General features: G+C 37.4%; 1 protein-coding gene across 9 annotated transcripts in view; it reads left to right on the forward strand.

Moving 5' to 3' along the window:
- The window catches only part of GNPTAB (N-acetylglucosamine-1-phosphate transferase subunits alpha and beta), a 45,725-nt gene that overhangs the window by 24,098 nt on the left and 1,577 nt on the right, over positions 1 to 20,050 (forward strand). For 6 of the 9 annotated variants that reach the window (XM_054801164.1, XM_054801194.1, XM_054801204.1 and 3 more), the window contains 12 exons: positions 434 to 613; positions 1,708 to 1,878; positions 3,575 to 3,698; positions 4,484 to 4,687; positions 5,833 to 6,941; positions 7,943 to 8,142; positions 8,415 to 8,634; positions 9,672 to 9,785; positions 12,337 to 12,422; positions 14,204 to 14,302; positions 17,975 to 18,142; positions 19,148 to 19,238. In XM_054801164.1, the coding sequence (XP_054657139.1) occupies positions 434 to 613; positions 1,708 to 1,878; positions 3,575 to 3,698; positions 4,484 to 4,687; positions 5,833 to 6,941; positions 7,943 to 8,142; positions 8,415 to 8,634; positions 9,672 to 9,785; positions 12,337 to 12,422; positions 14,204 to 14,302; positions 17,975 to 18,142; positions 19,148 to 19,238 (2,766 nt within the window). Of the gene's footprint in view, positions 1 to 433; positions 614 to 1,707; positions 1,879 to 3,574; positions 3,699 to 4,483; positions 4,688 to 5,832; positions 6,942 to 7,942; positions 8,143 to 8,414; positions 8,635 to 9,671; positions 9,786 to 12,323; positions 12,423 to 14,203; positions 14,303 to 17,974; positions 18,143 to 19,147; positions 19,239 to 19,843; positions 19,902 to 20,050 lie in introns of those variants that run through there. The other 3 variants (XM_054801174.1, XM_054801184.1, XR_008573889.1) reach the window with 3 other exon arrangements.

Here is a 20,050-nt window from a genome sequence, read left to right on the forward strand (position 1 = left end):
AGGTGACATATACGGCTTATGGCGCAATGTACTTGGAAGGCCTCAGCCACTTAAAACTGAATTTCTGAAAGGTGATGTTATGGATTTGAAATGCCACTTGGCTTTTGATGAAGATCAGGAAATGAGACTAATAATCCAGGAGAACAGGAGGATGTGTTGTTTCTGAGGTTCTTTCTTCAACAGCCAGGATCACACAAGGCACTGTCATCTTGCAGTGTGATCAGCAGACATCCTAATGATACCAGGTGGTCAGCCATAGATGTCAAAGTTTGTTTTGTTCACCTTGATAATTCAGAAGAATAATGGTACTTGATTAATATACTTTTTATTTTGCTTATGCACCCACATGCTAAAGCACACTGTTGTTACCTAGCTGGATCAGAACTTGAATGTTCTATCTAAAAATCTAAGAAAGGATTCTTTCTTTTCATAGTCTAAACAGGATGAAGATATTTCTGCCAGCCGTTTTGAAGATAACGAAGAGCTGAGATACTCATTACGATCAATAGAGAGGCATGCCCCTTGGGTACGACACATTTTCATTGTCACTAATGGGCAGATTCCTTCCTGGCTTAACCTGGATAATCCTCGGATAACCATAGTGACACATCAGGTAAAAGCCAAACAAAAAAACCCGCCAAAAACGTGAAACAAACAAAAATACCAGCATGAAAGTGCCACTAGTAAAGATTCCATGTTTGTTTCTGAGTCATGCCCTTTCAGGTAAAGGCTGCATTTATTTGGAAGGTAGAAGTGACCACCTCTTCCCTGTTTCATCCATAGTTTTATTAAACCCCAGTATGCCATTGTATTTTGGCTAAGCAGATAACTGAATAAGTATGAAGCCTTCATTTAGTCTTCTCCCAAATACTGACATTTAAGCTAACGTATACCCATGTCTAATTTCCTTATAAAGTCTATTTATAAAAAACCTGGGCAGAGGAAAATGCAATTTGAATACAAAACAGTCTCTCAGAACTACTGACAACCTAATAAGCTTGTGTTGAGACAGGATGGATTACAATTACCAGAACTAAGACGATGGTTGCAAAAACAGTAGCTATGTATTCTAAAAAGCTTATTAAAAAAGAGAAAGGGAATCCTGCAAGCTTCCTGAATAAGTGAAACAAAAATACTCTAGTAGCTTCTTATTACAAATTTGGGAGTAATTTTGGTATCTGGACATGCCATAGGAGCCCTGAGCAACCTAAGTAGTAACAAGATACTGATTCAACTTCTGTTGCTGTCTGCTTGTGAGGTTACTTGAAAGAGATGAAAGAATCCTGACTTTTTGAATGTTGGAACTGGTTCAACTGGCTTGAAATTTTGTGCAGCCTGTACTGCATGAGAAGTATAAATATGTATATATAAATATGGGCCTGATCCAGTAGCCAGTGAAAGAGAAGTCTGTGCCTTTGTATTGAGCCAGGTGCAGTTTCTTAGTTAAGCAGCAGACTTGAAAATGTTTTTATGTGGGAAAATGAGATAGCAAAAGGTTTGTTGGGGTTTTTTTTGCTAAAATGTTTTTACTTTTTTGTCTTTCATTTCTTTTCTTGTTCCTGATAAATCTTTTTTTTGAGTAGATAAATATCAAATATGTCTGATGTGCCTGCACTTTTATGGTTTGGGGTTTTTTATTTATTTTTGCCTTCTGAAACTGTTTGGGGTTGTTGGGGCTTTTTTTTTTTTTTTTTTTTTTTTTTTTAGGAAATATTTCAGAATGTGAGTCACTTGCCTACCTTCAGTTCACCAGCTATTGAAAGTCACATTCATCGTATCAGTGGTCTCTCTCAGAAGTTTATCTATCTCAATGATGATGTTATGTTTGGGAAGGATGTTTGGCCTGATGATTTTTACAGTCACTCTAAAGGTCAAAAGGTAAGCCATTGTGAAAGGATTTTTTTACCAGAAGTAGATGTAAAAATTTTCTGTGCTAATATAATAAAAATCAAAGAAATGCCACTTTCAGACGGAGAGCAAATATAAGATTTGCTTTCGCTCCCCCTTTTACCTCTAAAGGTTCATTATTCTGAACTAGACAATTGTTAGCAATGGTACAAGGTGGGGAGGGCTCTGTCTTTTTTTTTTTTTTTTTTTTTTGTATGTGTGCTGTGTTGACGTTTGTTTGGGTTGCAGGACTACTTTTATTAGTAGTCACTCACAGGTTTCTGGTGGTATAATGGTTCTTCTGTCAGGCTTCATGCTTTAGTTTATCAGTGTCATTCTCTAATTCTTCCATCTTCATGTTGAAGCACTGGTAAGACTGATGTGATGTTTGGCAGCTGTCAGTCTTCCCTCCCTTGTAAATTTTTTGTATTATGGGAAATGTTCAAAACAAACCAGAATCAATTCTTCCATAGGAGCACTGAAGTTAGGTGACGTTCATACTGATCTAATATTTAAATTTATCATTAATTACCACTGTTCCAGACACCCAGAATATCTTTTCCTCAATCTATATATAATCATATATATAATTATTTACTAAAAGATACATTGTGGCATGTTCATGAACATCAAGTAACTTAGTCTTTCAACAGACTTACTATCAACAACTGGGGTTGAGCAAGAAAAGCAGGCTGAGGACACATTAGCAATAGTCATGCATAAAGACTCTGGTTACCAGCAGAGTTTTAATCCATCAGTTTGATCTGCAAGAGCGACATGGAGGAAAAAAGATTTATATTATTTATATTAAAGCAGTAAGTGCACAAGACACTAGAGACCAGTGAATGAAACACTTCATGCAGGCAGGTGTGCATGCTTGTGTACACACACAGAAGGGCTGTACAAAATTAGTTTAAGCTACCCTAAAATTACTGTTTCAATACTTGAGGACGTTAGAAGGCTTTTAGTTGTTTTAAATCTGTAAGGATGTAGGCACATAACTGCAAAATCGTGTTGTTAGCACGTTTCTTTTGTTCTTCAGTTATTCTTCTCAGTTATGATGAAGCTTAGATACGATGTTGTTTGTGATAACCTGACCAGTACGTGTTTCAGTAGGAAATGTGCTGCTAAAATCTTGAAACAGTAAGGCCTAAAGGAAAATGTGTGTGGTTTTTAATGCCTCCCCAGTTGAAAATACACACACCCACACACTTTTTTTTTATCTTGGCAATTCTTAGAATTATTTAAGTTATAGAGGATCAGATGCTTCAGGGATTATGTTCAACATGTGCTTCTTATCTCATGACTGGTTAGTAATGAAGAAACATTTTGAGTCAGGAGAACAAGTGAACTGCAGAGCTATTTCAGAGTTTAAGTCCCCCCCTTCTTATCTGATAAAAGATAAAATATTAATTTGTATTGGAATATGTTTTGCGGAAGTGGATTTGGGAAGTCCTGCTTACTATTTTTGGCTATTGCTGCCTTGCTGTATGGCCTCGGGAATTCTTCAGTTCACTGGTAACATTAACTTCACAGGTGATAGGGTTTAAATGCTGTTTGTAAAGTTTTGTGAATTCTTAAGGCACTATACGCAGGGAGGCGTTATTTTAAGTCTCTGTATTCCAAGAAACAAGCTCAGTTGACTTCTATTTGCCAATCCTTGTCTCAGGCTGTAATGTTGTTCCAGGTTTACTTGACTTGGCCTGTGCCAAACTGTGCTGAGGGATGTCCTGGCTCATGGATTAAAGATGGGTACTGTGACAAAGCCTGTAATAACACAGCATGTGATTGGGATGGAGGTGATTGCATTGGTAAGACAGTAATGTTAAATTTAGAAGTGAACTGTTTGTTTTTTCTTACAGGAATAATTCTGTAATTTATCAATCCTCTGTAACTACAAAATTTGCCTTATTTGATAATAAAAAAAAGTTGGCATACAGATGTAAACCTTATTTCCTGCAAATGACAAATTTCTGTGGAAAATTAGAGCAAAGAGTAGAGCATATGAAAAACTTACTTTGGGTGCCAAATTTGACTAGATGAAAGGAAGGTATTTGAAATTCAAGTTGTTGTTGTTGTTGTTGTTATTATTATTTACAATAGATATTCTATTAAAAATATTTTATATGTTTTAAAATATATTATTTGGACTCAGAATCCAAATACTCACAGTACTGTGAAGCTGGACCATTAGTTCCTACATCGAATTTTCAGGACAGCAGGGGAGGAAAATGAAGTGATACTTCTGGATTGAGGAAGAGATACCACTAGGATGCTGTCAAATCAAGAGTGCAAGAGAAATAGTAGATCAGTTTTCTGGCTGCCTTTTTGAAGTTAAGACAAAATATGTTGGAGCTTTTGTTACAATTTTAAGTTGGTTCCTAAACTTCTACAGTGAGATTGTGCACGCTATAGATTTTACACTAATTCACAGAGGTCTAGTTAGTGTTTGCCCCGCTTTCATTTCACCGGTGATAAATAAGGTTTTTGACTCTTCAGTCTAACTTCAGTAGTGTGGCTTAAAATATGCCTTTCCTCAGAAATAAGGATTGCAAATGACTGACTTTTTTTTTGTTTTTCTTTTGTCTCCCTGTAGGTAACAGTGGGGGTAGTCGCTATGCTGCTGGTGGAGGTGCAGTTGGAGGTATTGGGAATGGACCACCGTGGCAATTTGGTGCAGGAATAAGTGGTGTTTCATACTGTAACCAAGGCTGTGCTAATTCCTGGCTAGCAGACAAATTCTGTGATCAGGCCTGCAATGTCCTCTCCTGTGGATTTGATGCTGGTGACTGTGGCCAGGGTATGTAAAATGCATTGCCAATAAACTTTCTGTAGGGATTCTCTTGAATTGCCTGATCTTTTTGGTTCATCACTACTCTCAGATTGGGCTAAAGTGCCCTGTACAGTTGTGGAAAAGAGCTGCTAGCAACTGAAGAAAAAAGATGCTTCTTGTATTCATTAATCCAAACCTGAATCAATATTATATGCTGCTTTATTTAATAAAACCGTTATTGAACAAGCATGGGTGGAGTGCTTGATACACTACAGAGCAGCAAGCATCAAACTTCTTGCCCCGGGAGGCTTATATTTTAAACAGGGAAATTACATTTCAGCTATGCAAACAGTCTTTACCCAAATAAAGAGAGCTGATTTGATGATGACCATAACGGTTAAGAAATTTAAAGAACCTCTCTGATGCTGGCAGCATGAGTTCAAGCCTGGCTCTGGGCTCTTGCCAAAGGCTACTTTCAGTCACCTGTCAAGTTGTCTCTGAAGTTTATTTTGATAGGAAAGACTAGCAGGAGTGAATGAAGTGATTGAGAGTGCTGTCTGCTATAGGCAGGGGAGCAGAAATGGAAGAATTTGGCCCGTTTGGAAGAGTAGAGGCTCCCTTGCATCTCAGCTCAGACAAATGCATTACTGGCAGTTCTGTTGCTGGCAGTGAGATTTTGTTCATGTGAGAGTTGACAGATAATCTGTCTTCTGCTGTGGGAGGGAGAAGTTCGATTCAGCATATCTGATTTTGGAAGTTTCAAATCAAGATGCAATGCAGTAGTGAAACCAACTGCTGTAACATTAGTCTACTAAAATGTGGCCAAAATGTAGTATGGGCCTGTTTCTTATGACCGATACAAAACTTTTAAGTGACGTGTAATAATGAGCCGCTTAGGCTCTTCAGGTAGAGACTGAAAGAGGGATTAATTAAACTGGCTTTTAGAATTACCACTGGAATGTCTGGCAGCTTTATATGTCTGAGTAGGGTCTAGTCATTAATTATTAAAGATAGGTGAGCAAGAAACTAGAAGCTACAGTAAGTGTTCTTTCACAAAGCAGTCTTTCTACTAATATAGTGAATCTAGCTGGGCATATTACAGTTAAAAAAGACTAAAAGATAGTTGTCACAGTGCAAACTGACAAATTTTTTTGTTTCTTTGTTTTTTCCAGATCACTTTGAAGAGATGTACAAAGTGACACTTCAGCTTAATCAGACCTACTATGTTATTCCCAAAGGAGAATGTCTGCCCTACTTCAGCTTCAGTGAAATAGCCAAGAAAGGAATTGAGGGTTCATATAGTGATAATCCAATTATCCGACATGCTTCAGTTGCTAACAAATGGAAGACTATCCACCTCATAATGCACAGTGGCATGAATGCAACTGTGATCTATTTTAACCTTACGTTTCTAAATAAAAACGATGAAGAGTTTAAAATGCAGGTAGCTGTTGAAGCTGATACTAGAGAGGAACCAAAACTGAACACAACTTCCATGCAAAAAACCAACTCTGATTTTAAAACTGTAACTTCAGTACCAGAAGCTGAAATGATATTTGAGGATATTCCTGAAGAAAAACGCTTTCCAAGAGTCAGGAGACGTCACAATGGCACAAAAGAGATTCTACATGAAGAGGTGATAATACCATCAGTAAACGTGTCTCTCCTTCCTGAAGATGTTCAGCTAGCACTGCAGAACCTGGACTTAAAACTACTAAATGGTGATATCACTCAGAAAGGATTTAACCTATCCAAGGCTGCTCTCCTGAGACCTTTCCAGTTCTTAACTACAGTAAAGAGTATTATAGGCCTGGAAAAGAAGGGCGTGCATAATCATTCAGAAGATCAGAAGAACCGTACTGGCTGGCAGAAGCCTTATAAAGATGTAAATTATGGCAAAATAAAAACAATAAAACCAAATGAAGATGTTCCTTCAAGGCTTAAAGGAACAAAAGGGACTTTTGTGACAATGAACATAAATAAACCTATTTACAAAGTAAAGCCTAAACCCACGCTTCCTTCCCAGAGCATGGGAAATAAAAATGAAACTCGAGAAAAAGTATTGAATGCACTCATGTTAAGGGAAACCCAGAAATCAAAACATACTGGGATTTTAGATATTGGAGAAGATGCACAGGGAGTGGAAGGACGAAAAGGACGTGTGCAGGTGGATACAAAAATAAAGGAGGGGATAGTGGGAAGAAAATTACAGTCTTATGCTGGAAGTTACCAAGGCTTTTTACCATGGGAGAAAAAGAAGTATTTCCAAGACCTTCTTGATGTGAGTATTTTAACATCATTGCTTAATTGCAATAGTTGCATCTTTCTACATTTAGTGGAATAATGTTAATATGATCTGTAAATTTGGAATGTGTCTTGCCTTTGAGGCAAATACCAAGTTTTTTTGAAAGCTCCTTTTGACTTTTCACATAAAATCGAATTTGTTTATGATTTGGGCCTCTCTCTGAGCTAGGTGGTGAAAGGGAATAGAAATGGCTATTCTGCGTTCTACTGCTGTTTTATTCGTTGTATGTTGACACAGTGCTATTGTTCAACATATATAGCACTACAACAGAAAACTTAATTTTTGTTTTGCTTGCATTTATGCAAATATGGATCCAGTCTATTAAAAAAATGTAAAAAAATGTATAATGGTAAGTACTAGGGCTCTAAGTTAAATTGAATGTCTGCCAACAAAACTGAATATCCAGACCATGTCAAGAAAACATGTAGGAAGCTTCCTCTGCTTCCAGCCAAAGCATTCTCGCAGAGATTTGAAAACCTCTAGAAGAGAAGATACTGTGCTTCAGTTGGTAGCAACTGCTTTACACTACTCCAAATGGCAAAGAGGCTGTGCTTTTTAAAAGGCTGCTGCTTTCTGTTCATCTGAGATTGGATTTTGCATGAATCTTTGTACTCATAGCATTTCTGTTTATCAAATGGGAATGAATAATCAGCAAAAAAAGGGCAATATTACAAATAAATCAGATAGCAAACAGGGATTTTGTGTGTGTGAGGTGCTGGAGCACAAATGTTAAGTTGTTTTTTACAGACTACTTTTCCTCAAATCATGAACATTTTAAGGAAAAGATTACTTTTTATCTTTTCTTTTTAAAGAGAGAACTAAAGAATATGAAGAAAAATATTCAAAGCTTCTCTTCTTATTTTCAAATATTGGAAAGAGTTGGCACCTGGCTGAAATGTCATTTCTTTCCTATGTGTTCAATGTTTTTGGTCTTTTTTGGTAATGTAACCTTGATTTATGCCCATCCTGCTCTTTAGGAAGAAGAGTCGTTACTCAAACAAATGTCATACTTTACTGATGGTAAGCGTTTTGGAAGGCAGCTGAAAGATACATTTGCTGATTCCCTTCGATATGTAAATAAGCTTTTAAACAGCAAATTTGGATTTACATCTCGGAAGGTCCCTGCTCACATGCCTCACATGATTGACCGCACTGTTATGCAAGAGCTACAGGATATGTGAGTATGTCTTTGTTTGGAATAATGTAAAACTGTAGTTAATTCTGCCTTTCTGTTGATGCTTTGCTATAGCTATTTCTAATATGTTGATGACTGCTCATTAAAATTGTATTTTGAAAAGGGTAATAGGGAATTTATTACAACATGAATTGTGCTAAAATAAGGAGACTTCTCAGGACCTTTTTAAAATTCTAGATGAGAATTTGTTTTTAGGTAAGGAATGTTTTACTTTAAGAAACTGGAGTACTAAATTAGTTTACATTCTTATACAGGTTTCCAGAGGAGTTTGACAAGACATCGTTTCACAAAGTGCGGCACTCAGAAGATATGCAGTTTGCTTTTTCATATTTCTACTATCTTATGAGTGCAGTCCAGCCACTGAACATTTCTCAGATCTTTGATGAGGTTGATACGGACCAGTCGGGCATTTTGTCTGATCGAGAGATTCGCACATTGGCCACAAGAATCCATGAACTACCATTAAGTTTGCAGGTACTCTTTTGTTACTGATAACTTTTCGAGTAACTCCAGTTTTAAAGTCCAAAACTGTTAAAATAAAATGAGTCAAATCTTTATTCTTGCTTATAGCATCTGTAACATTTGCCAATTCTTAAATTTTAACTGGAGAGTATAATGTTGTGTTCTACTTTATCGTTGTTATATGGAGTCAGTAATTGAGTTCTAGCAACATCAGAAAAATGGATCACTGGTGTCCAAGTTCAAGAAAGCGGTTAGTGTGAGTTTGTCAGAAAAGATGTTCACAGGTAAAAGCCACTGTGAAGAGTGGGATCCTGCTGTGCTTACTCTTATTCTTGTACATAGTAAAAGACAGTCCTTGCCCTGAGGAACTTGTGGCCTAAAGAGGTGAGAGAAAGGGTAGCAAAAGAAGTCATACTAGTAAACACTATTACCACAAAGATTCACATTTCTATGTTTCTGAGAACATGATAGAGAGACATGGTCTTTTAGAACTTACACTGTTAGAGACAGTAGAAAATAAAGTGTACTGTTTCTGCTTTACAGAGAGGAATTGGCACAAACAAATAAAAATTTGTTTTTGAAATAGCAAATAAAATAATTGGCATAGCTGGAACACAGCCCTGCTTTAGCGTGTTCCTGACCTCTACTATAGTCAGAAAACCTTTTTCCTGTCCTTTCAGTTCACTTTTCTGTTTGTTTGCTTGATTTGGGATTTAATATGCCACTGCTGGTTTGGGAATTCTGTACTGTCCTGACATCATCAGTAAACATGTGTGTTCTGTTTTTAAATGAAAATGACTAAGCCATGCTTTATCTGGTCTCAACTGAACTATGCACTGAGCATTTGCTTTACTTCAGGCGTATGGGGAGTCCCACTGTCATCAGCAGTTATGGAATTGCATCTGCTGAATATTAAGCCTTCTTTTTCTGACAGTAGCATGGAAATTTTTTATGTGGATAACATTAAATATGTCTGTGCACCCTGGACTTTTAGAATTATGTTAGTGACAAAAGAGGATTATCTTTTTTTTCCCTTCTCTTTCTATTAGGATTTGACCAGTCTGGAACAAATGTTAATAAATTGCTCTAAATCTCTTCCTGCCAACATCACTCAGATCCATGTCATTCCACCAACTCAGGAAGCATATTATGATCCCAATTTGGTAAGAAACATTGGTCTTAAAAGATGCTTGGCTTCTTTACTGAGCATAGATTTACTGTGCTTGAAAAGCTGGTTTGATTTCTACAAGGAAAGTATTTACAAATTTTTTACTTGTGTGTACGCGAAGCACGTGTTATAAAATGAAAATTTTACAAGCTATTTCCTAACTTATAAAGCCATTTATTTCCTTCAAAAACAGAGAAAAGCTGAGCTTTAGAATGTTATATATGAGATTTAAGAAGTCATCCTTGTTAAGAAAATTCACTGAACCAAAAACACAGTAAGCCCAATATCTCTCTGACTGGAACTTTCAAACCATCAGATGGACATCTTTAGAATAATTCTTCTGAATTTGAAGGCTTTAGACTAACTCCTTTTAACTTCCAAAGATGGGCTGAAGTTAAGAAAGAAGTGCAAACTCCTGCACCTGGGGAGGAACAACTCCAAGCACCAGTATTATGCTGAGGGACACCCAGCTGGAAAGCAGCTTGGCAGAAAAGGACCTGGGGGTCCTGGTGGACACCAAGGTGAATATGAGCCAACAGCGTGCTCTTGCGGCAAAGAGGTCCAGTGGTATCCTGGGCTGCGTTAGGAGTGTTGCCAGCAGGTCAAGGGAGGTGATCCTTCTCCTCTACTCAGTGCTGGTGAGGCCACACCTGGAGTTCTGGGTCCAGGCCTGGGCTCCTCAGTACAAGGGACACATGGATGTACTGGAAGGAGTCTAGTGAAGGGCCATGAAGGTGATTAAGGGACTGGAGCATCTCTCTTAGGAGGAAAGGCTGAGAGAGCCAGGACTGTTTAGTCTAAAGAAGAGTAGTCTCAAGGAGGATCTCATTGATGCATATAAATATTTGAAGGGAGGGCACAAAGGTGATGGAGCCAGGCTCTTCTCAGTGGTGCCCAGTGACAGGACCAGGGCAATGGGCATAAACTGAAAACATGAGGTTTCCTCTAAACATGAAGACACTTTTTACTGTGAGGGTGACCAAGCACTGGTGCAGGTTGCTGATTTGTGGACAGTCTCCGTCCTTGGAGATGCTCAAAAGCCATCTGAACATAGTCCTGGGCAACTGGCACTACGTGGCCCTGCATAAGCAGGCAGGTTGGTCCAGATAAGTTCCCAAGGTCCCTTCCAACCTAAACCTTTCTTTGATTCAGTGAAAATTGAGGTCTTAGGACTAGATGTTCCTTAAGGATTTAAGTCCTTAATTTCTATTTTAGTGGTTAAATTCTCATTAAAATCTGCTGGAATTTAGGAATCTAGAATCTTTAGATGTGATACTAATACCTAGATTTCTTTTACAATGAGAATTTAATTCCTGCATCAACCTATGCATTTGAAAAAAAAATGTATGCATGGTCTTTGCTAAATTGATGACCTGGTGTTGTATAGCTTCAAGCCAATACTGTATCAAAGCAAAAATAATTTTGATGAGTACTGATTATGAAGTGTTGGGTAGTAGAAGAGCATTATTGATCCCCAGCATGTGCAAATCATAGTACAGAGATCCACAATATGTGGGTAGATAAATGTATATGGACATGGTCTATTTTCTTTCTTTTTCTCCCCTCTGGACACCTATCCTGCCTTGTATTCTTAGCAGGCTATGTTACAAGGTTTTAAAAATATTTTCCCCTAAGTCTGAATTCCAGCGAAGTTACATATACCAAATAAAACCATTCTGTCAGCCTGATTTGAAGAAATGGAAGTGTGAATTTGAGAATCCTGCACAGTCTGAGGACATTACATCCAGTGTAGCCTTCCTTCATTTTGCCTCTTTATGACTCTTAATTCAGTTTGCAGAATTCTGTGAAGTAAAAACTTTGAAGAGTGGTAATAAAGGATGGCTGCCATGAATATGTTTTAAGATGGGGTTAAAAATAAGTCTCAGTGGTTGGGAATGACATTACATCTTTTTGGAGAGTTAGTAACATATTACTAATCCAAGCAATAATGCTTAATGTACTAACGTGATCAGTCAGTTCAACTAGTGACAAAATAGTGTTTTAGCAGAGAGGCCTAATTTATTTTTACTTCTGTTGTCTGCAACAGCTAAATTTCCTGGAGTGAGTCTACTACCATAGAAATATCCCTTGAGAATAGGGATGTTATTTCTCAGAATTGTTTCAACATAGCTTATGACAGAAATAAGGCCTAACGTGTATCAGCTGTTCTGCAGAGTTTGCCTGGCCAGCGTTACTGGTGGCCTCTACCAGAGGAATGTCAAAGACAGCTGTCAAATAAGCTAAAATTTCTGAATATTTTATTGAGGATGAAATCTAGAAGTTGCAGTGTTTTTGCAAAGAAAAAATCTGTAGTTCTCAAATAATATTTGTATGCATAAGAAATCATGATGTTATGCACCAGTATCTTTTTTTTCTTGGTTGTTTTTCCCCTCAACAGTTGATCAAGAAACTAGTGCTTTTCATTCCAGGAGAGTAAAGTATATGCAGACATTTCTAGCTGTAATACAAATTTCCTGCAAATTTTATCTTTATAACAGACTCTCTAATTTTCAGTAACCTATAATCAAAGCAGTGTTTTCTTCCAGCCTCCAGTAACAAAAAACCTAGTGACTAATTGCAAACCTGTGACTGACAGAATTCGTAAGGCATACAAGGACAAAAACAAATACAGGTATGTTGTTACAGTCCTGTGAAAAGCCATGCTATGTTTTATAAAGCAATGAGAGGAGGTATAAATACATACATGACCAAAGATTGTGTGTTAACAAATCTTAGCTCAATTTATTTTAACAGTGGAACTGAAGAAACATACTGATATGTACTTATGTAGTTACATTGTGCAGAATGATGTGATTTTTTTCATAGTTTCTTATTTAGTAGACTAGATATTTCTGTGCTACTTGTGTCATCTTGGGCCAGATCCTAATTTGTGTTGTACAAGAGTAAGCCAGACTATCTTTAGATGGCTATAAAAATTGACTATGTGTAGTGAGCGAGGGCAGTTAAAGTAGCATAAAAAAGAGGAAAGAGCCTGTCCTGTACCTAGAAGTTGTAAATCTGCTTCATCCTTTCTTCTACTGAAGCTCAAAAAAAGAAAAGAAAAAGCATATTAGCCCAACTACCTTGTGGTTTTCCTGCAAGGAGGAGGAGTGACAGGGAGGGAGGGAAGGGGACAAGAAAAGGGTTTCCCTCCCCTTTTGGAAAGGGCAGGACAAACGATTATCGTGACCATGGGTTTGTTCTTGAATAATTGTATTTGTGTAGATCTGCCTGAGATCAGATTCTTTAGATCTTTCTTTTCTGAAACTTGCAAGCTAATTGCATGCCATGCTGGCGTGGAGCTTACAGCCTTGTCTCCTGTTCATTGCTTTGCCAGACATGTTTGGCAGGGGAGAGGGCTGGGGAGTCTCTGCAGTTCCCCCAGGAGTGGCTACAAACTTAAATTAAACTGTAGAATGAAAGAAGGTTGCAGATGCTGTTTAGGGCAGCTTTTGGACATTGTTATATGTTCATTCATAGTACCTCAACTTGTGCTGTAAGCTTTATAAAGAGTTCTCTCCCCAGGAAAGTTTATGCTAAAACTGGAAAGCTAACACAACAAATGAGATTGAAAAACACTGGGGCAGAAGCAAGGATTTGCTGTGCTTAATGATATATATACACATTACTATAGTCAGTTTAAGATATAAGCTGCTCTTTTGTTCTGTTGAACTTCAGTATTGGATAACTATATTATTAATTTTGTGATCTTAATAAATGGAGTATGTTCTCAGGTGAGACTTCAAGGAGCGGGCAGGGTCTTCTCTTATATCAAGATAAGAAAGGTGAAAAATTTAAGTGTGGTGCCTCTAGTAAGCCTGTTGAAAGACTATCTGACCCCCTTTTAAACTCAAGATAGCCTTCAGGATTTACATACTTCTGCATTCCATATACTTGTTTTGTCTGCAAGTTATAGATTACGTGGGTGAGGATGTTTTTATTTGTATTTAAGGCTGCAGTTTTATATACTCTTCTAATTTTATTTTAAGATTTTTCTGGGATTGGATAATAAGAACATGCTTTCTCATGTCTGAAGTTAATTATAAATTACAATTGTAAATTGTGTTTTTTAAAAAGCATAGTAAGTGTTAGGTCTGCTTTCAGACTAATGTTACTTTTATGTCAAAACTTGTAGTTTACATAATTTGTATTAGAATTCAATTCTTTGGTTTATGGGTGGCTATTAATGAATACAGGAAAGTGGTTCTGTACAAGAACATTAGCTGAAAAACGTAAATATACTATTTCAAACTATATATTCTAAAGCTTACAGAAATCAAACTATAAATTCTAATGAAGATTGGATAGTCAGATTAAAAATAAGTTATTCAATAAAATCTTAAATTAATATTTATTGAACCTGACTTTAGGTTGTTCTACTAATAGGTGATTATAATTTTTTTTAACAATAAGGTTTGAAATCATGGGAGAAGAGGAAATTGCCTTCAAAATGATTCGCACAAATGTTTCTCACGTGGTTGGTCAGCTGGATGACATACGAAAAAATCCCAGGTATCCTATTTCTTGATTTAGATGAAGTTTTGAGGTGGTTTTAATTTTCTGCTTCAACTGTTTGTGCACTGAAAAATAATTTTTTGCAATGTATTTCACACTGTGTATTACAGAGCAAGACCAATTTTAACCAAAAGTACTTATTTTTTTTATTTAACTGAAGCTAAATGGCTGTTCTCTGTGTTATGATAGGGATTATCGCCTTAATTTCTGTTACATTTTTATATATCTAAAACCTTTGAAAACTTATAAACTTCAGCTATTTTTAAGGCTTTAATTTTTGCCATTCTAGAGGGCATACAGTTTATATTGCAGGTGGTTTTATTTTAAAGGAAGAGCATTTTGATCTGCTTTACGTAGCAATTTTAAAATAAAACTTAGGCGTGGATTGTTTTGTTACAAAATCAGTTTTGCATATCCATTATGCTTTCCTGCTCTCTGACAACATGGCAAGAGGTATTAATTTAGTTGGTTTTTTTTTTTTAATGTTTGGTGAGAAACCATCTAAAGCCAGAAGGTAGTCCTCTGTTTCTCCACTCTGCAATGGTGAAAGGTTTAGATACCCAAATCTGAGAGTAGACTCTGTAGTGTTGAATTAGGCTCCTCAAATGATTGAGATAAATGGGGAAATGTGCTGGAACACATTTCACAGCAACCACCTTGCAAAGCGAAGTATGCTGTATTTGAGACTCAGGTCTGAATCCGCTTCACAGAAGCATTTAATTGTAGTCCTGAGCCCATTGTGTAAGAGTGGGGTTCAACAAGACATGGTGAGATAATTTAATAGCCAGCTGTCTTAAGAGTGAGACAGTGCCTCCACCCATCTCCTCTCCTTCCTTTGTCTCAGCTGCACACTCTTGTCTTACATCTTGCTTCTGTCTTCAGAAAACTAAAGAGTTTTCTGCCAGTTTAATGAGTTTGGCCTCAAGGAGGGGTCTGACAAGTGTCAAAAAGCAGAGCAAGGAGGAAAGTAGGACCACGTACCTTGGGCCAGGGAAAGTGAAACCTCCTCTTGCAGGTCACCGCAAGCTATTGGGTAATCTCAGCTGCCTGTAAAGCTACACCATTATTTGCATTTGTAGATAAAGAGCAGGTTTTCACTTGCCTCTTACACTGTACTGCTTGTCTAGGTCATTCATTCAGAAAGGGGAATGCTAGTCTTGAGATACTTTGCAGCTAAGGTGGTTTGTAACTATTGCTCCTGCTTAACAAGAGTGCCTTCTGGCCACATAGCTCCTGCATTCCACTTCCCACAACGACTTGGTTCAAAAGTGGGCAGTGTCCTAACTCATCCTGCCACTTCCTCTTCCTCCTCCATTTCTTTGTATCTGTTGGCTAGAACTTTTTCTTGAAATATAGATGTGATTTCAAACTACCTGTTAGGCCCAAGGAGGGCACATAATGTAAGTTTCTCACCTTCAGTGTTCAAGTTCATGCTTGCAATCACTTGCTTCTTTTTTTGAAGGGTGGTTGCTGGTGTCAGACTTGATCCTGATGCTGTGTTGGTTGTGATATGAATGTGCATAATGGATCGAGGCCTTCTAGCAACTTAAAATAGAGCTGCCTATTCTGTGGAATGATTGCATCCTAGATGAGTATGTGTTTGAGTAAGGGTGTCTAGTCTGTAGTCTCAGGAACCTCAACAGGCAAGATGAGGCAGGTGAGCTGTTCTGTCTTGAATCTTCCCTAATTTTCATATGATGCACTGGCATGCTATTATGGACTCAACCTGAGACTCCATATGTGCATACCCTTTTGTGGTTTTTGTTGTGGGGTTTTTTTTTCCCCTCTGAAAGAACAATAGTGTATTGTAGTCCCAGATTGTTGGCTGGTTTGTGAAGTGAGGTTGAGTCAATTGCTTGGGCTGTTTTCCTGCAAAGTACAGTGCAGTGCTGTAGTCATCTTGTTAGCAAAGGAGAGCTGGCATGGCTATGTAGGCATGCCGTTTCCTTTGCTATGCCATGCTTTCCTGCATATAAAACAACATAATAATTATAGAACAGTCTCTGAAGACAGGTATTCAGTGTCTCTCTGGGGATGAACTAAAAGTATTGTTCACTTACTGATCTGCCTAAAATGTTTGCTTTGCATCCTTAAGGAAAAGTGGGCCTTAATCGTCTAAGCATTAATTCTGGAATACCCAAAGGAATTTCAGATTTGGTTTCTTTTGGATGGATTATAACGGTCTTTCCATATGAAACAAATTAATATCCTCATCGCTCCAACTTACTGTGCTTTGGTTTGCTACATATGGCAACCTCTTAGTCTGTAAACTGCATCTCATTCAGATGAAGTTAAACAGGAATGTATGCTCCAGGAGTGCAGCTACTGCGTTCCCAGGGCTAATGAGCTGCCAGTCCAAAGGACAAGGTCAGGGACAGTCCAGAGTGAACTCCCAAAATGCTTATAGTGTAGACGTATGATTGCCATAACCAGCTGCTTTGCATATTATTACTTGATAGTGTAGACATAGCCCGCTCATCTTTGAAGAGTATTTTGTTCTTCTCAGATATAGCAATTTTGAATGACTGTTTATCCTCTGCACGTAATTGTCTAGAGCAAGGTTACCAATTATGCCAGATTCAGTACAGACTGAGGAAAAGTGGTAATGCCCTGTGTAGGCCAATTTACGTGCTCTAGAGTTCTGCTTATTTCCAGCTTCATGTAGGAAGTCTGAACTTTGCTCTTTGAAAGAGCACACCATACTATAAAGAATACAGCTGACCAGAACTACTTATTTACAAAGGTTAGCAATTACAAGGCATATGTCACCAGATACGATTTCTCCCTCTGGGGAAAATGTAAGGGTCTTGTATCTCATAATATAAATAAAGCACATAACCTTGCCCATATGTGGGAAAGGGATTTTTTGTTGTCCAGCACCAGGTCAGAATGGCCAAGGGTACATAGCAATCTAGCACACTAGCTGCTGCTTTAGTTTCAATAACTTGAAGTAACTTAGATCATTGTGTTTCTTGTATGAGTAGCAACTCTCTGCAAGAGGTGTTGTTACGAGCATGCTTATTTGGTCACAGTGATTTCCACATAAATTCTATCCAGGTTGTTACTGTTTGTATTTTGGTTAATTATACAAGTTCAGCTTTGGGTCTGTGATTCAAGTCTTGTTCTGCCCAGTTTATATAGTGTTCTCAGTAACTCAAAGACCTGGGGACCAAGCTTTGCCTTATCTTGTACAATCTTCTATAGTTTTTGTGTTGACCTTCTCTGAAGGGTGCAGCATACACAATAAAATATTAATAACTTAGTATGTTTACCTCCTACAGTGGAGCTCTTTTGTTATTTAAGATCCTTCTGATAATTTATTTAAAACTATAAAAGCCCTTACCCAAATCGTAATGCTGGCCATCTGACCTGCTGTCTGTATCCTTGGTGGCCTCTAGGATGAAGCATACTAGTGCCCATTAGATGGCAGCATTATATAAATAGAAGGGAGAAATGTGGCTTGTCATTTAATTCCTCAGAGGTTTTGACTCGCTGTCAGCCTTGGTGCTCTAAGAATTAAAATCAAATTAATTTTAAATAATGCAATTTAGTTTTAAAAGGGTAATCTATCAATTTTGTTTGAAAGGATCCTGTTTGTGTTCTTGGTTTGCTAATACCTTTGCCGTATTATTAAAGGAAATCGTCTAACAAAAACTTCTTGTTTTCTAGAAAATTTGTTTGCCTAAATGACAATATTGATCACAATCATAAGGATGCTCAGACAGTGAAAGCGGTGCTTAGGGATTTTTATGAATCAATGTTTCCTATACCCTCCCAATTTGAACTGCCAAGAGAATATCGGAATCGTTTCCTTCACATGCATGAACTCCAAGAATGGTATGTTACACAGATTCTTTTTGAGTTATTCCAGTGTGATGGGCACATAATTATAGAATATATTGCTACAAGTCTTTCCCCCCCGCCCCCCAATATTGTCATGAAGGACTTAACATTGAAAATAACATGCAAACATTTGAATGGACTAAAATTTCAGGTTTGCAAGATTTGGGTTTTTTCTGGTGCTCATGAAGTCATTAACATTTCATTGATTGGCCCTAACCTACTTCGAAGAAAAAGTTTGGGTTTTTTTTTTAAGAAAAAGAAGTAATTCAGGACTTCTGGCTTTCTTTAAATGTAAAAAACCTCCCATTGTTTGTAATGCCTGTTGCACAGGGTGATATAAACTGTTACATTTCTCACCAAGTGATTTTTTTTTAATGTCAGCAGAAACAGCTGGATAATCATCAGAAAAGATACATGCGTGCGTCATTTTTACATTAATGTGTGAAATTTTTATGTGTGTTTACCTCTTGCCATTTTATAAATGATACCTTCAGAAACTGGGATAGTTGAAAATGCAAACAAAAGGTTGGCAGGTATGGTCATAAGAGTGAGACAAGATGACTAGTACGTAATTTTGTTGATCAGCAAATTATGAGAAATAGCTGTTAGCAAGGAAAGAGAAAATAATTAGAGAAACTGTAGAATGAATCAAAAGGATTGTAGGTGACAAGAATAGGCGTGGATAGTAGTGTTACAAGCCCTACTGTAGCAGTGGCAGAGGGAGTGAGGGATAAACCCATTTCAGCAGTTAACTGTAGAATTTGGGCTGGAGGAGTAGACATATTTTTGTCTCCCTTTTTGAGGACTCCCAGTCCAACTTGTACCTGTTGCCCCTTGTCTTCTCTGTGTGGCTCTTTGTGAAGAGTCTCAGTCGTCTCTGTAGCCACCCTTTAAGTACTGGAAAAAAATTTCTTTGCCTGTTTCATGGAAATTCTTTAAAGTTTCTATCTTTGCATTTATAGCATATGAAGCTGTTTTTCTGTTTATTTCTTTGTGCAGGAGGGCATATAGAGACAAGCTCAAATTCTGGACCCATTGTGTTCTCGTAACACTTATTGTATTTACAGTCATCTCATTTTTTGCTGAACAGGTAAAATTAATATCTTCTTATCAAATCTATAACATTTAATAGGTTGCTGTATCTTCAGGATAATGTAAGATGGGTTTTTTAAATAGGTTTTGAAGAGTAGCTAGGATTTTTCCTTCATAAAGGAAGCAAAGATGTTACGTGAGTAATGATTAGGTTGCTTCAATGTTTAAGTTATCAAGTTGAGATTCCTTGAAAAGAGTCATATGGAGGAAGGAGTTGTGGTATTCCTTTTTCACGTTCCTTGTGACTGTCAAGTCCATCATCAGTGTGCTAAATTTGAATGCTCAAAATCAGTAATTGTTTTTTTTAAATTCTGGGGCTTTTAACACACATATTGGTAAAAGTGCAAAGTTCACAGGAAGGAAATTTAAGTAATAGCATTACTCTAGTCCTGAAGAGAATCTTAAGGTATTTAGAGGCCTTATCTAAATCTCATCCCTAAGTAATTGCAAAGACTCCTATTGAATTCAAAAGGTTTTGAAACTGACTTGAAGGAAAAAAACCCCTCCACTTCTGCAAGCATAAAATGGCTTTCTTGAACATGATTAATCCTGCTAAACTTAGAGGGAGTCAATGGAACAAATCATATGGGTAATTCTTTGCAGGTTGGGGCCTTAAGTAACCCTTTCCGTGGTCTGATGAAGAGGGTGTAATTCTTGAAAGGTTGGCTTTTGATTATTATTTTTTTTTCCCCCACTTGTAACTTTTGCATGAATCTTTCCCTTGATTTTCAGCCTTTTGTGTATATTAGAAAACTTGCCCTCCGTTAGTAACTTGGTTTTGGAATGGGATACTTAACTCAGTAGTACAGC

Source organism: Grus americana, chromosome 1, assembly GCF_028858705.1.
Source record: "Grus americana isolate bGruAme1 chromosome 1, bGruAme1.mat, whole genome shotgun sequence".
Lineage (NCBI taxonomy): Eukaryota > Metazoa > Chordata > Aves > Gruiformes > Gruidae > Grus > Grus americana.